The sequence below is a fragment of the Pogoniulus pusillus genome, chromosome Z (assembly GCF_015220805.1).
Source record: "Pogoniulus pusillus isolate bPogPus1 chromosome Z, bPogPus1.pri, whole genome shotgun sequence".
In the NCBI taxonomy this organism is placed as follows: domain Eukaryota; kingdom Metazoa; phylum Chordata; class Aves; order Piciformes; family Lybiidae; genus Pogoniulus; species Pogoniulus pusillus.
The window spans coordinates 53,057,947-53,074,772 of NC_087309.1; the positions used below are offsets into that span (position 1 = coordinate 53,057,947).

General features: G+C 38.9%; 2 protein-coding genes across 2 annotated transcripts in view; one reads left to right on the top strand and one right to left on the bottom strand.

Annotated features, from left to right (window-relative positions):
* Positions 1-247: 247 nt before the first annotated feature.
* Positions 248-16,118, bottom strand: PTCD2 (pentatricopeptide repeat domain 2). The gene is made up of 10 exons (XM_064176289.1): positions 15,928-16,118; positions 14,010-14,105; positions 10,793-10,922; positions 9,882-9,999; positions 8,477-8,555; positions 7,199-7,290; positions 3,955-4,068; positions 2,413-2,487; positions 1,321-1,434; positions 248-965 (listed from the first exon to the last, which is right to left on the bottom strand). The coding sequence occupies exons 1-10, from the start codon at positions 16,031-16,033 to the stop codon at positions 741-743; spliced, it is 1,149 nt and encodes a 382-aa protein (XP_064032359.1). The 5' UTR covers positions 16,034-16,118; the 3' UTR covers positions 248-740.
* MRPS27 (mitochondrial ribosomal protein S27) overlaps positions 16,102-16,826 on the top strand; it is a 52,088-nt gene continuing 51,363 nt past the window's right edge. Inside the window, exon 1 of the mRNA XM_064176287.1 lies at positions 16,102-16,183. Within this exon, the coding sequence (XP_064032357.1) occupies positions 16,120-16,183 (64 nt within the window). The 5' untranslated portion in view covers positions 16,102-16,119. The remainder of the gene's footprint in view (positions 16,184-16,826) is intronic.

Below are 16,826 nucleotides of genomic sequence, written 5' to 3' on the forward strand. Positions count from 1 at the left end.
GTCACGGAGGTATCTTAGGCTGACATTTCAAAGGCCTTGGGCATGTCTGCATTATGAAGAGCGATGGCTGAGCAGCAGTCTGGCTTGTTTCCCTCCTCTTTGTTTTCCTGAGGACCCTGAGTTTCTTATTTCATCAGTTGGTCATGGTATGTTTTTTACCAATTGTTGGAACATATTTTTGTCACAAATTGTTTTCAAACTCTCACTTCGCCTCCTAATCAATATAGAAGACAGACAGGACAAGATGTTCATAGAACATTTTATTTGTTTGGGACTGAATGCTGCTGGAAGAAATGTCAAAGTGCCTATAGTGCCATAAAAGGTAATATGAGGAGATGGTTTGGAGACAGTCAAATGACTTGGCAGGTGCAGCTACTGAAATGTTTTGCTGAATCATGCCCCATGATTATGCACTAGATAGGAGATGAAGCTGTGTTAGATAGGTGTGCCTCTGTAAGAGTTTATGTATAAGTAACCACAGGAAATCTTTGCTAGTGCTCACAGGTTGTGAGAGTAGTCCAAACACGTGCCTTCAGCGAAGAGTAAAAAGAAATTTTGCTTCTTATGCAAAACAGTGTCTAAAAAGGATTCCTGCATCGATGGCTTGATTTTAGCATCAAAACTGAAACATGGATGCTACATGCAATTTCACACAAACAACTGCTCATGGCACAGGAGAGATGAAGACCCTTGCCTGTAAGAGATGCTAACAGTGGTTCAGTTTGCCATCAAATATTGAACTATTCCAACAACAGATTTAACTGAAGCGGTTTAGCAGTCTGATAGCCCAATTGCTTCTGATTCAAAAGCTTTACATGGGTCTTCTTTGAACTAGGAATCTGGAAAAGCATGTCTTCCAGCGTGCATGTAGTTATCTGTCCTGAAGCTTCTAGCTTCATACAAATATCTTCAAATTTGGCAGAAAGGTCAGAATTTTCTTCCATCTTTTCCCTTACTGCAGCCAGCTGTGGAGGAGAAAATAACAATAGCACTGTAATCAAAATTTTATTCTCATTTTTACATCAAATGAAAACAGAACAGAAAGCAAGGGACTAAATTATTTAATGCCATTAGGGAACACTTTATCTACAGCTAGATGAAATCTGAGCTTCTAACAGCAGGATGCACAGTGAAAAAAAAATAGCTAAGTGCTTTCTCCAACAGTGCACAAAGCGAGCCAGCTGCTTTAGCATCTGCATGTACCAGAACCCAAACAATGTCAGCACGGTGAACTCAGGGAACTGAAACTGTGTAGCTGAACAACTATTCATCCTGGCTCAGACAAGCACCATGGACCTTCTTTCATTACTATATACTTACCACCTGCCCAGAAAACTCGATTTTTTTCACAAAGGGTGGAGTATCTACTTCTATTGCTGCCTTTAAAATCTGCATTACTTCTTCCATAGAACCAGATTTGAGCTGGACAAGAATCTTAAAAATAAAATAAAATCACACCATGCAAATGATACTTATCATCAGAATGCATTTTTTTTTAAAAAGCACTTGAGGGAGACATGAATCAAAGCAGGACAACACATGTTTCTAGATGTTATATTGATAAAAATCCATTAACCATGAAGAAAGAAGAGAGAACAATCAATTTCCTTATAATTCTCTTCTTGTTTTCGCCCCAGATTAGACCTAGCAAGGAAAGGTGAGCCTAGAAGGAGATCTCCTCTGACAGAGTTGCATTAAGCTGTTCTTGAATAAACCATTTTTCCCCCATAGTGTAGAGAAGTCACTCACAGGACACATTCAGTCAATTTTCCCCCAGGTTTTAGACCATGCAATTAAAGAAAAAAAAATTTTTTTGCACATATGTGGTTAAGTGTCACAGGGATAGAGGAGGTCTGAAGTGTGAAGAGCACAGCTAATGAAGGCATTTACGTGGAGCTGTGGGTTGGGTTTTGTTTTGGTTTTTTTTTGTTTGTTTGTTTGGTTTGTTTGGTTTGGTTGTTTGTTCTGGGATTTTTTGTTTTTTCTTTTTTTTTTATCTCAGGTAGCAAGAAAGCAGATAGTCATAATGCTGTAATTAGAAACTGTTCATGAGTCCACACTCCCAGATGTATTATTGGTCTACTTTCCATTCCCATGTATTCTAGGAAGTGATTTTTAAAAATGAGAGGAGGGTGATAACAATTCAGAATGTAACTCGTGCAACTGTCTGTCAATAGTCTGTTGGCTCAAAAGCAGGTTCAGCAACACTAATGATACATGCCTGTGCTGGTTTTCTGTTACTTTGCCACAGAAGTTTATTGCCCAGTATAGAATCAACCAGGTTGGAAGAGACCTCCAAGATCATCCAGTCCAAACTATCACCCAGCCCTATCCAATCAACTGGACTATGGCACTAAGTGCCTCATTCAGTCTTTATAGTACAAGATTCTAATACAAAACAAGTACACTTACTTTAAGATTATTGTATAAATCATTTTCTGTTTTCATTATCTGGGAACAATGAAATTTGGCTTGTGCTACGTCATTCTAGGAAGGAATTAGAAATAATAATAAAGAAAAAAAAGGTTAAACATGTGTGACACATTTTCATAACAGTTCAAGAAGAACAGTCTTTCAGAATTTTTCAGTGACTTACAAATCAGCATCTAGAATCCCCCCCCACCAAGATCCTTAGACTCCAAGCAGCATCCCAAACTGTGAAAGGAATACCTGATGACAGAGTTTCCATGTCATGTGGCTCTTTTGAAGACAAGATAGTATTCTCTCCCTCAGATAACCAGGCAAAGGAAGCATGTAAATAGTACTGAGCACAAAACCACATAAAAGATCTGCACACATGCTCAGTTTGGCACATGCCAGTGTACTTAAATGAAGCACAGTGTAGGTTAATGTTGGTATTTATCCTGCCCAGCACTTTTAAACACAGACATTTACAGAATGGTATCTATTCCACCTGCTGATTTTTATAGACAGTAAGAGGTACATTGACACTCAGCAGACCAACTACTGCTACCTAGAATCAAGAAATACATTACAGCAAGGTGTGCTGTCAAAACAATTCTGATGAAAGGACAGTTAAGTGTAATGTGGAGTATTATTCTATTTGCAAAACAAGTATTTTAATTGATTTTTACATAAAGCAGCATCAACAAGGATATTTCATACTGTTTAAAAAACAGACTTAGATTTTTAATCTCAGGAGGAAGCCATAATGCACTCAAATAAACTAATTTCAATGATGCTATTGTTCAGTGTCTCTCTTCACAGAGACAGTGTGAAGACCAGAATGTGTACGAAAATGTTCATGAGTCTACTTCATTCACTCAAATCTGTGAACAACCATTAGTTGTTACAGTGTCTGTAGCCTGTTTAGACATGAAACAAAGAAGGTTCAGAATCTCCTTAAGCTGTATACACAAATAAATGTTAGAAGAAGCACTAGACTTCAGATTTTCCTGTGATTCTTCAGCTTAGTCTTTCACTTTGAACTGCCTCAGAGCGGCTTCATATTAGCACTCAGGCGCATAATGTACATGAAAACCTCCCCACATTAGAAAACATGTTGTGGAGAAAGACAGGCAAGGGGGCAACACACATCATAGCCTTTGAGTTTGCCTCCCAAAATAAACGTTTTGAATTGTGTAAATATATTAAGAAGGAAACCATCACTAAATAGCAGCATCTGCTGGACTATGTCCAGGGTTACATCTAATCTGCAGGCTCTTTTCTGAAAATATTCTATATGGCACTCTGTAGCACAAAATACCTGTGCATTAGACTCAACCTAGATTTCACAATACTCATGTTTACTTTGTGTGGGTTATCTGTAATCCTAGTCTTTCACTGGCTTAAAAGTTGAGGTACTTGACGTTATTACATAGAATAAAATCTCTTTCAGAGATCTGTTCACGCTTCCTCTATGCTAGCTTCCTTTCATTGACTACCATGTTACAATAAAAACAGAGAGACTGAGACACAAATAAGGTGCTTTACCTGCTTCAGAGCAGTTGCAACAGCAAAGCAGAATGCTCGCAATGGTAATACATCACCTTTTAGCTGTGCTTCTTCAATCAGTTTCTCAGAGATTTTGCATGACTCCATGCTGCCCTGCACAGAAATTTCAAACCTAAGTTGCACTTTTTATTCTTCTGGTCTGAAAATACTACAGGAAATTGCAATTACACTCAGAAGTCAGTACACTGTAAGATCATTCAGGCAATCCCACCAAGCAGAATCTGTGCAGCACTTCTTGTGAAGCACATCAAAATACAACATTCAAAGTTACAGAATTCATAAGAGGGTAAAAATAACTTCCATTATTTTAATAACTATGCCTTGTCCTAGCTGTTTTGGCTTCTTTGTGAGATAAGACAATTCGTGGCAGTAAGCTAAAAACAACAGGCACTTTTCACTTTGTAATCATTCTGAACTCAGAAAAGTAAGCTGACTTTTTGCCGTTACTTTATATAAAAGCTACATTAGATAGTTAACAAAAGACAATGCTTTCTAAGCACTGAACAACTCAGCACCATGACTCTGCACAAATCTGTGCATGTGCAAACTTGAACATTCAGCAGTTTGTAGTCTCTGTTATGGATTAAACCTTATGAGGCATTCACAAAGTATGTATTTTAATAACATATCTTAGACATGTCCCTGGTCCCCAACACAGAATGCTTCCATTGTTGATAGGACTATCTTCAACAGGAATCTATAGAAGTGGCAATGAGTTTAATTGTGTGCTATCTCATCAATGCTCAAAAACAACGCTTCTCATTCTGGAAATCATGTGTAGAGCTGACTGGTTCCCAAACAAAATAATATCTTTCAAATTTAAAGCCTGAAATCAGGGAAGTTTTGTAAAGCCTAGCATCAACAACATAGATAAAAGTGTTATAGTTCTTCCTGGTGTTTGGTGTTGATGTCTGTCTCTATTGTGTCATTCCTGCAAACTACTGGCCATAATTTAATGGACAAGGTCACCGTTTGGCTGTTTAAGGGATAAATTTTATGCCAATGCTGAATGGCCTGCACAGCTTCTGAAAGCACCTTTTAAATTATATGAGAAACCTGTAGTCAAAAACATTCTTTGAAAAATTCGAAGCATTCTGACCACCAGAAGATTGTTATTACATTTTGTTGTCATCAAAAGGCCTACAGCTCTTTCTTGCACTAGAAAAAGGACCATCTGTTACATTAGAGGATAGCAGTGCCTTACAATGATTTGAAAGATCCCAGAAGTGTTTTAGAGCTGACCTCTAAAACCCTTCTGTATAAGGATTAAACATTAATTCCTTTGTTTATCCAGTAGCAATAATCTGAACTTTAAGCTTTGCACATATTTTTGTACTGGTCTCTGGCATGGTTCAAAAGAAATGAAGAATTAACCTGGGAAAAATCCAGCACTAGTCTTAATGATACCAGCCCTATTATTTCCAGTATTCAAGTAGTGTATTTTGAAGGTATTTCCTTCAAGATTTTTTCTGAAGTTTCTTTTGTTGCATCATGAGTAAAACCAACTTTCTACTTCATGATTTCCCCTCCTGCCTCTAGCAGCTGAATCAACAGATTAAGCTTTTAAAAGATCTCTACCTAATCCTCTAGTGCATAAAGGGTTACTAGAGCTTACTCCCTTACTGGTAGTTCTTTATCTTACTTGAACACATCACCCACCCACAATACGCGGTTGACAATTTTGGATAAATTCTCCTCTCTATCAATCTGCTAAACAAGTAACAACGAGCCTGATTCTCTACTGAAAACACAGGCAGGGACAGAAGCAGAGGAAAACAAAGGTCTCAGGAAACTCTTTCTGTTGCACATGCCATGGATCCAAGCCTTCTGACAGCAAACCATATAAAGACTTTAGGGAATAAGCTACCGCACAGAGAGCAAAGGATACCTTAGAAAAACATGGTTGGTTTTGTGAGAAAGCCTTTGCCTACACAGCTAGAGTATAAGCCCAGAAGCAGCCTTACAGTGGTAAATGCTGCCTCAAGAGAAACTACTAGCAAACATCAGCTTATAAACTGGGCTTGTAATATAGTGCTTGAATCTTTGTATATTCCTAACTTTCTAAATAAGGCACCTTCTACGCAGAACTTGTAATATCCCTAAACTGATTGTATTCATCAATCTCTAATTATTTTTAAATGCAGACAACTTTCACAACACTTGTTCAGCTCTCCAAACATCAAAGCTATATGACTATTTCCCCTGAGTTAAAGACGGCTTTGATATATTAGAACTGAGAATTTCAGAAGCACCACATAAATTATCACTGAACTGTTTTTCTAGGCCAACTCCTTTTTACCACATGTGCACTCAAATTTCATTGCATGGCTAACTAGGAAATCTGAGGAAGTTTACTCTGGTGGAGTATTTTTTTCCTTAGCTAGTGTCTTCCCTTTCAAGAACAGGAGGAAACAGAAGAAGAGTTGCCTCCTTGGCTCAAGAAGGGCCTATGCTAATGCTTCAAATTGAAAAACCAATTCAAATACGGAGAGGAAGATAAAAAAACCAAAACAACCCCAAATATCTTTTGGGATCTCACTGTGATACAAAAGGGAAAGACTTCTGAAAACATACTTGTAGAGGCTGTATAGCCTAGTTTCTCCTGTGCTCATGCTCTCTTCCTCTGAGCTAAAAATACGAAGCAGCTCAAGTGGCAGCCTGTCTCACACTGAAGGCTTTAATTGAGGTCTCTTTCCTCCATCCAGCTGCCCATTTTCATCAGGCATGCAGGAACAAACCTTTCAGAATTCTAATCCTTGTCAAACTTGGGTGCAATTACAGAAATGGTTCAAAGTTACCTGGAGGAGGAGGGGACAAATGAGTGGAAGATGTCTGACAAACAGAACATATAATATTTATGCCTTGTTTCCTCAGAAAGTCAGACTATAAAATCAATATTGAGGCTTAAACACTGAAGAGACATACAAATCCCAGAGAAATAATCTGTGAGATATCAAAGGTTGTATCAAATTTGTTCCTTAGTACTTATGTCCATGTAATGTTTTGAGATGTGCTTTGAAAGATTAGTTTGTATAGGAAGCTATATAATGTGCCCCATATCATGCATAATGAAGCAATTTAGAACTCAAATATGGCTAGAGTATCTGCACTAGATAAGAAATTCTATCTGGGAACATATGGAAATTTTTTAATCTCAAAAAAAATGAAGACACACAGAAGACATTTCAAATATGTTTTCATTATGTAAATTGGAAGTACTTACCAATTTGTAACATATGGCAGATGCAAGTAGATAGGTTTCTCTGTTGAAAGGTATACCTTGTTTTTTCATTTCTACCAGAACTTCCAAAGCATCTATCAAGGAGACATTAGTGTTACTCACTTCACAAATTTAAGGCTGTGCATTTACTAACTGAATTAAAAAAAAAACAAACCAAACAAAAAACAACAACAACAAAATCCACCCCCCCCCCCCCAGCTTGGTCTAAACTGAAATCTGTTATTTTTTAAAAAAATACTGCATTTCCAAAAATTTAATTTAGGGCGAGCTGGATGTAAATATTTCTTCCCAGTAAGGAAGTTTTCAACCTCTTTTACCATCTGGCTTAGTGTTCTATTATTTTCATACAAATCTAAAACTAAATTCTGGATACCTGAAAATGCCACTCTTGTTCTTCCTGACTACCCAGAAAGTAAGTCTTTCAAACACTTGACCAAAGTTTCCATCACTTTAGGCAAACTATCTAACAGCTCCTCAATAACGCATATGTTCCACTACACTACAACACAGCATTCAAGTTCTGGTCTGCTTATTTCAACTGTGGCTAAGACTCAACTTTTAGGACCACTCTTGGACTTAGATTTGCCAAACATCAAGAAAACAACTGCTGTGTGTTAAAAAAATAAATAAATTAAGATACTTGCTTGGAAAGCTTATTTAGAATTTTTTCATGGAAGGTCTTTTCAATAGTGTCAGATGATTCCCTTTTATCTCTGCACAAAGGGCCAAACCAATTCGAAGCATTTGACTTAAATACTGCAGTAGCCATTCCGTGGACACACCAGTTAAGACAAACCAAGAAACTATAGCCTGGTTTTGTTATCAAAGGAAAAAAGCGTACTCTTGCCCTGTTCTGACACAAATGAAGAACTGCCAAACAATATGGAGAACTTACTGCTCCAGAAGTCATGTAAAAGAAACTTTGAAGAGAGAAAACTAAAACCCACAGGAAATCACAAAGCAAAGAGAAGTCAAGCATTTAGAAGAGGCTTTAGGAAACAAGTCCCACTGGACAATCACAATTCTGTTCAACTGAAAACGGTAATAGCACTTAAAAGTATGAAACAAATACAGCCTCTCATTTTTATTACACTCTACAGTACTCCTCATTCACATCTACACTGCTTCATGGTATTTAGCCTTATAAAACTATAAGCCAGTCTGCAGTATTTATTAAAAATATGTATTCATCTACACACACACCTACAAGTGAGAAGCATCCTTCTCAAGGTGACTTGTCTTAGCCCACAGAGTACTTACTTTCAAAATGGCCCTTTTTAAATAACATTTTCATTAAAATATGGAATGATGCACTCTCTGAGAAAAAACCACTCAAATTCTGTAGAAGAAACAGAGCAACAACAGAGAAAGTTAGGACAGTGAACATTCCTTCTGTACAAAGCATTTGACAGCCCCTCCCACTGGAAGAAGGTCTACCTTCACAAGTTCAACATCTAACTCTCGGCATTCCCTGACTGTCCCTCTGCCAAGTAACCTCTGTAATACCAGTGCTTTAGTATGGCCAAATACTCACTAATAATAAACAGAAATTTCCCAGAGATTCCCATCATTAATATTTTTTTTCAATGACAGATTGTAATCTCTAATGCGACACAAGCAGAAGTCACTGACTATCACAACTTTGAAATTTCACCAGAAAAACAACGCAGCAGCTCAGCAGTATGTTAAAAGAAACTAAAATATTTTTTCCTAATTGCAGCATCAAATGATGAACAGATCAGCACAAGGGCTTGAGTAATTACAAGCAGAGTAGCGTAAGAATGACAAGGTATATTTTACATTCCCTTTAATCACACTGTGTTTTGGAAATAGCTATATAATATGCCTGAGGTAGTAAGCCTAAATTTCTGCAGCAGTCTAAAGAAGCAGTACTGTACCTTATTATCCATCAGTTACTAAGTACTGCAAGTAGTGCAGGACTTGTCTTAATGACATAGATATTAATGAAAAAAAAGTCAAACCTAACCAAAACGCACATAGACTGTTATGCATAGCTAATTTAAGACTAGTAGCCCAAGCAAGCTTTCTCCCACTTCTGGCTAGGCATACCTCATACCATATTAATTGACGTAAAGAGATGACTTTCCTCTGGCTATCAGAGAATTTTGGAGACACAACATTATTGCACTAAATATTTGTATTATATGCTGATGAGTGACTAACATCTTGTCAAAATAGTACACGTAGCATTTTGTAGATGTTCCAAAACACATCTCTAAGTTTCTTCAGTACTAAAATGGCCAAGTTCCTGAGCTGATGAATATTGTACCACCTCTAGAGGGTTTAGAGGGAGTGTGAAGCAGACAGTAACATGGTAAATTGTTGACGCAAATAACCAAGGAATTTCAGAAGACTACTACATAAAAACTCAGAAGTGTTCATTTCCAAGAATGAATCTAGTGCAACATAGGATGCAGGAAAATGTAGCATCAAACTAGCATGTCTTTTTCTCTCGATTATGACTTTGCTATTTTGTAAGTAAAAACCATGTAATCTGCATCCACACATTGCTGATACAGACATCCTAGCTACTGCACCACGTACATTTTGAAGTCTATGAGATCATGCAAGGCTCATGTACAGCATACGAATCACATTGAATTAGTAATAACAAGAATATTTGGAAAACATATAGAGGAATTACCTGATCTTTTATAAGTTCTATTGCAAGTCTGTCGAGGTCCAACTCATAACAGAGCCTCATAAAAAGGGGCCCAAATTTAAAATCATGTAAGGCTGTGATTCCATTCTGCTCATGGTACCTATTAGCAAGATTAGAAAAATTATAATATCAGAGAGGACATGGAATTTGTCAAGAGAAAACAGCTTTACATAGACAGCAAGATCTGTATGAGCAATGACAGAGATAGACTTCTCTGTCTGCATCAGTCAATGACATTTAGATAATAGATTAATTTTACAGAAAAAATATTAGTTTGATTAAAGTAATAAATTAACTAGTTGCATGCAAACTCTTCTATTTCTGATAAAGTTAGCTGCATTGGTAGAACTGGTCTCTGCCACAAGAATTCTCAGGTACTTTCTATTCACAGGGTAACAGCAGAGGAAGTCACAGCAGTTTACTTTAGTGCCAGTGTCTGCTAAAATACCTCAGCTTTTTATATCTTATGCTAAAAAACCACAACAAAACATAAAAATAAATTGTTTCAGTTTTTTCTTCATAGTTTCTACTCTGTAACTGCTGGGAAGGACTTTATTCACAAAACCTCCTGAAATGCCACTGCTGAGTCCAGACCAGTTCATAAACAGGCATATCTCGGCTGGAAAAAGCCACTGAATGCTCCACCTCTCTCAGCCAAGAGATGGTATTTCTGTGGTCTCACCATTCACTCTACATGCAGTAAGACATCATTTTGCTCCTATAGCACGATTCTCCTTTAATCTGAGAGTCTCTGGAGGGCAGGAAGATCCAAAGTAAGAAAACCACAGCCTTAAAGAAGTAGCCCTCAGCTAAGATAACCCCATAACTTAACATGATCTAATAAAAGTAAAAGAATAAAGATATAAAATAGTTACCTGGATTGTTAAAAATACCTGTAAATAACTTTTCTGGCTAGTTCGACATCAGATGAACTCTGACACAAATGCAGTAAAGTTTTTAATTCCCTTTTGAGAATTGTTTCATTTTTCTTTAATTTTTCTTTAATGCTTTCAAAATATGGATCTGAAAATAAAACACATTACAGCAGTAGTCTATAGATGATTCCGCTACTTGTGTGGCAGACTTGGTATCTGAAACATGGCGATTCAATGAAACAGTAAGCTTGTTCCTTTCACCAAGAAAAGCATATAAAACTTCTGACAGAGAAGCATGCCTATGTGTTTCTATGAAGACACACCAGACTGGCAAAACCAAGAAAGCCTTATTGTGAACACAACTTCATTCCATATGTTACGGAACAGATCAGGTAAACCAAAAAATGTGAAAAAGAAGGAAATTTTGTAGATTGACATTTTCTACCTTATGTTTTTTTCTCAAAAAAAGAAAGCAAACAAGAGCAGTCCCATTAAGGATTCAAATGAGCTTAAGAACTACTTAACACTGTTCTCACAAAGAACATTTACATTCCTTCACAACTGATGCAAACACTGAGTCTCATACATAATCTATGTATTTCTATACACAGTCATAAACTTGTGAGTTGCCTCTGTTCCTCCTCTCTATCCAGCACATTTTCCTACAACAAAATGAGCACTATGACAAGGCCTTTAGCTTGTAATGTCAAGACTTATTCAAATATACACAGAATCAAAATCACTGATAACCCCATTCCTCTAACAGTGCTACCCTGCCATCTTGGGCAGGGACGTGATCTTTTTTGTAGTTGCTCGGTCACTGCTCTTTTCAAGGTAGTTATCTACAAAGGAAACATAAATGAGGACCCCAGAGAAATGCTACTAGATGTATGTTTGGTGCTACATGCAAATTCCAGTTCTTACTCAAGCGTGAGATGCAGACTTGAATCCTGTGGAGTAAAACAAACGTACAGATATATAATTACGTAATCATACATAATGGTTGTGCTGTGTTCAAAAGTGTGCAGACGTGTAAAGAGCACCTGGGATCCAAACTGCACTTGTGAAGATCACATAGCAGTTACTAGTACTACTCCAGGTAATTTTCAAACTGCTATAGGTAAAAGTGTAATTATTATAGTTAATGGCTGCATTATTACTATAATAAACAATAGCTACTGTTTACTCTGCGTAACAGATAGTCAGCATTGCCTTTTCCATTCCTAAACCAACTTTATTCCTAGCTCACATTACTCCTTTTTATTTTTTCAAGTACCAGGCTAAACACTGTGCAGAGAAACATTCATTCACACAAACAGGTGTTTAGCATATTGTTTCAAAGAATTCTCAGAGGCTACTATTTCTATGAAACTAAAAGGTCTATTGCCATCTGTTAAAGCAAGTACTTGCTTTCTTCCAACCTGACCTAGCAAGACTCAGTGATCTGTAGCAGTAAATTCAATGCATCTCAAGTACAGGGTGAACGATTTCCAATATGAGCATGTCACCATCAGACCAAAATACAATAACATTATGACTTGCCACTTCCTGATTTAAATCCCATTTTAATTTATCACAGAAAAACTGTCATACTGACTTTGCTCCATATCTGCCCCAGAAGATGGTTTGTATAAAACTAAATGTGATTGTCTCTTCCTTGCCACAAAAAAAAAAAAAAAAAAAAAAAAAAAAAAAAAAAAAAAAAAAAAAAATCAAATACATCCTTTGGAGTAATTGTCAACTTGTATCACCAGAACACCTAATCATGATAAACAGGTGCAGGAAACATTGTTTCACATAGCCTTCCCTAAATATTCAGGGAATATTTATGTTTATATTCCTTAAAGAAAGGCATCTGTGTATACTTTAAATAGCATGACTGTTCCTGGATTAAGTCAAACTGGTGGGAAAGAGGTGGTCACCCGACCCCCAGGTGGGAGGCATGGGATCATGTCTATTCCCCCTTTCCTGCCTCTATGGGAGACAACTTTTGGTCTCATGGGTTCCTTCTTTCATTTTTCTCAAAAAAGCTTCTGCTGCTGCATGGTCAAGCCTTGCCACATGGTTTGGGCCGACATCCAGAGAATCCATTTCCACCTGTGACTGGGATTTGCAAATATTCATATTTATCCCCTTCCCCTATTATTCTGTACCCTTCCTTTTCTCTAAATACCTTATTTTTTTGATTGAAATTACTTTGTAACTTCTCAATTATGACTAAGTCATTTGTTTACCCTTTTTACTGTTACTTTTCCCACAGAAAAGGGAGGAGAGTGGAATCTCAAATGGGAACAATGACTAATTATTTAGTAGGAAAAAAAACCAAAACACCAGTATAGTTATATAAGAAAAAAGAAGGAGTGCTGGTAAAGAGCCTTACAGACCAGATGCACATTTTGAGGGTGTCTGTAGTAAACCATAAAAAAAAAACTTGGTAGAAATGTTTATTTAGTCAGTTGATAATATGCAAACCTACACAACGACTACTGCACACGTGTCTGCAGCTACTAGTTGGACATCTGTGGTATGTAATCTTGTAAAGGCCCAGGCCTGCAGTGAGTAAGGAAAGCAGGAAGGACATAAAGGAGAAGCAGAGATATCCTGACGTCAGCAATAAAGAGGGGCCTGCTGATCAAAGATGAAAAGACCCTGTAAGGAAGACTTTGGTGGTGCTCATGCAGTAGGAAAAAAAAAAAAAAACAAAAAAACACCAGTATATATCCTTTGTTAGTCTGGAAAGCCTGGTTTTTCACATTCTGAATATACATACCTCGTTTGGAACTGGATGTACAACTGAGAACTTAGGTAAAGGGAAGAAAAAAATCTAAAAGACTAAGCTAACTAAATTTACAGAGCAGATTAAAAGACAATTACTGTCATGGACTTTCTCTGGAGCGTTATGTACTTATTAGGCTTATATTAACTGTCTCTGCTGACAATATATTTGAAGGAAGTTTTATAGCCTGAAATATATTCAGACTATTTGATGAAATTGGACACCTTGCATAACTGAAAGTTTCTACACATTTTCCAATATAGCAGAATTCATACCATTTCATTCTGCAAAGCTTCAGATTTTCCACTAAGTTCAGCTACAAAAAAACTTTCAACAGGAAACATAACTTGTTGCATTAAGTGGGGTCAGTTACTGTCCTGTTACAATTATCTTTTTCGTCTTCTTTCCTAAGACTCAGGCTAAAACCGAGAATGATGATTACAAAATAAACACTAATACCTTTATTGCCATTAACTTTATGTTGAATTGCCACTTTTGTCCGCTGAAATTCTTCTAACTTTGCATCACTGTCTGTAAGAAGATATCGCTTCCCTACTATAAGAACAAAAGAGGAAGGTTAGATTTTAGTACTACTGAACTTTGTGGATTTTAATTACTGCTTTTAAATACTATGCCATGCCAGACTACTGGCAGCATGGCACTAAAAACACTGCCAGAAACAGCTCATACCCCTGACAAAAGAATCCAATCAAAATGTCAATTTTCCATAGTTAACGTGTACAAGTATGAAGAAATACATATTTATTTGATGTGCAAAAAAACCCTAGAGACACCATTTATCTTTGCCTAGCCAAAGCACACATGAAGATTCTGTACAAGCATAAGATCTTTCTCTCTTTTCATGTTTTTATAATGATTTGTCTGTTCTTGTTCACTGCAATTCACTAGTGGCACAGTCTCCTTTGCTCCGATGTGCTGTCCCCACTGTAGCAGAAAGCATCTCTTTAGAAGCTCCAAACGTATTAGGAATGCAAAACTGGAAGGCTTATTATTTAGATTGTAGTAACACTCAGGACACCGGATGAAGTCCAGTGTAGTACAGATATTGGATATAAGACAGTCATTTCACATTTAATCCCAAAATTAACAGCTCACTGTACTGTATTGCAAGTTCCTTTAACATGGCAATTAGGAAAATGTTCTTTGTGAAGTTTCTGCTGTCGCACAGCCAACTATCTTGTAGATTTTTATTTGGAATCCAAGAGCTTGTATCAGAAAGTCACTGAAATAATTTTCATTGTCACAATCTGAATTTTAAGTTTCAGCTTCTTAAAGAACTACAATGAAGGAATAAGGAGGTACTGAATCGAGTTAGGTTATTATTCTCCTTCTGAATTTCTCTAGAAAATTGCAATAGGGCATGCAAATAAAAAAACAACATTTGTTATATAGGTGAGTGAAGCATACCTCATAGAACATGAAGAAAAAGATTCTGCTAAATGGCAGTTTTAGCCATCTGATAGAAAGAGTTCCAATGGCTAAGAGAATGTACTTTAGCAATGAAATTGGCCTGGATTACCTTGTCATTTCCTTCCCACAGACCGTATCATCTGGTCTAACACTAAAAGGCCATCCTTGTCCTGGGCCCCTCCAAAGACGAGGCAAGAATCACCTAAGTATTTGGGGTGGCACAGGCACAACACATTGCACAACCACTTAGTTGTCACAAATGGTGTCACAAGAAAGCTTGGGGCAGCAGAATTTTACCCTTCTTACATTCAGGGGCCCCTGAGAGGCCTAAGAAAGTCACAAACTGAGCAAACTCTGCACCAACACTAGTGCAGCAGCCTGGGATTCCAGACGTGGCCCACGCTGGGTAGCTTTCTGCTATACACTCCTTTTCCACATGCCTCCATTTTATTCTCTGGGCAAATTAGTGCCTACAAAAGGCCTCTGAAGCCCAAGCACGGTTCTAGTGGTGACGGCAAACTGCAGGTGCAGCCCAGGATAACGCTGTCATCTCAGAATAAATACCCAGTTAGGAAGCTGGCTGGTTTTGTTGGGCTTTGATTTTGTTTCTTTCAGGGGTTTATATCCAAGCAGTGACAACCTTGGCATAAATTGGGTAACAGTGCCGCTGCACCTCCCATTGCGATAGTTCTGCCGCACCTGCTCGGCCTGCGCACCGCAGCACAAGCGGCCCATGCTGAGGCACAGCGCTCGCCCTACGGCGCTCTCCCGCCCGCCACAGCCAGTGCCAAGCAGGGCAGACTCGCAAGAACTACAGCTTCCGTCAGGCACTAGGCCGCCGGGAATGCCGGGAGTTGTGCCTCTCCAGCCCTGTCCTCAGCCCGCTGGCAGCTTTCGGCCCTGCCCGGGCATACCGCCGCCCGCCCCTACTCGCAGTCCCCGGTACCTCCGGGCAAGCAGCCCCAGCAGCCCGAGGCGGGCGGGCGAAGGGCCGAGCGACGCACCACCTCCCGCACCATCTGCTGAGAGCCACCGGACAGCGCCGCCGCCATCTTCTGTCCGGGCCTGACGGCGGCGGCTGAGGGCGGGGCGCTCTTAGAACTGCCCCGTGCTGCCGTTCCCCTCCTCCCTCGGCGCGATGGCGGGCCCTGCGTTCAGGAGAAGCGTGCTCTGGTGCGGGAGGGCGCTCGGTGCCGCAGCAGGTCGGTGCTCCGTTGGCAGGCGGCTTGCTACAGTTTGGGGGGCGGGGTGGGGCACGCTGAGGGACGGCGCTGGCCGGACCGCGGGAGCAGGGCCTTGACAGGCTTTGCAGTCGGCGCGCTTGCCATAGGCAGGGCCAGAGTGCTGCGTGGAGAGTTTCCCGTCGCCCTTAGGCATGTGTGTGTGTATATATATATGTGTGTGTGTATCTATATCTGCAGGATTTGAGGCAGATCTGAAAACCGCTTGTCACTGGCATTTGATGGGGAGCAATAATTTTCACGTGGCTTTTTGAAATGGAAATGCCGGTTTCATAGCTTGGCGTCTTAGGACCTGCCTATTAGGGTCGTCTGAGTTGCGCGAAGGCCGCCAAACGCGCGGCCGCCCTTGTTCAGCAAAATCTGTCACTCGGGTGACGGAAGCAGAACAGAAACTGATGCTTTTGAAAAGCCCCCTTTCAAAAAATCCTCACGATTGGGAAGTATTGAACTCAGTAATGTTCGCTCAAAGTCTTCTGCTTGCTAGCGACATCCGTAACTTCGGATATAGAACTTCGTTTAAAAAAATCGCAGAGTGCAAACCCTAAGTATTTTGTGTGCCTCTTTCATCGTTGTAATGAAAAATACCTTTAAAAGAAACCCCGCT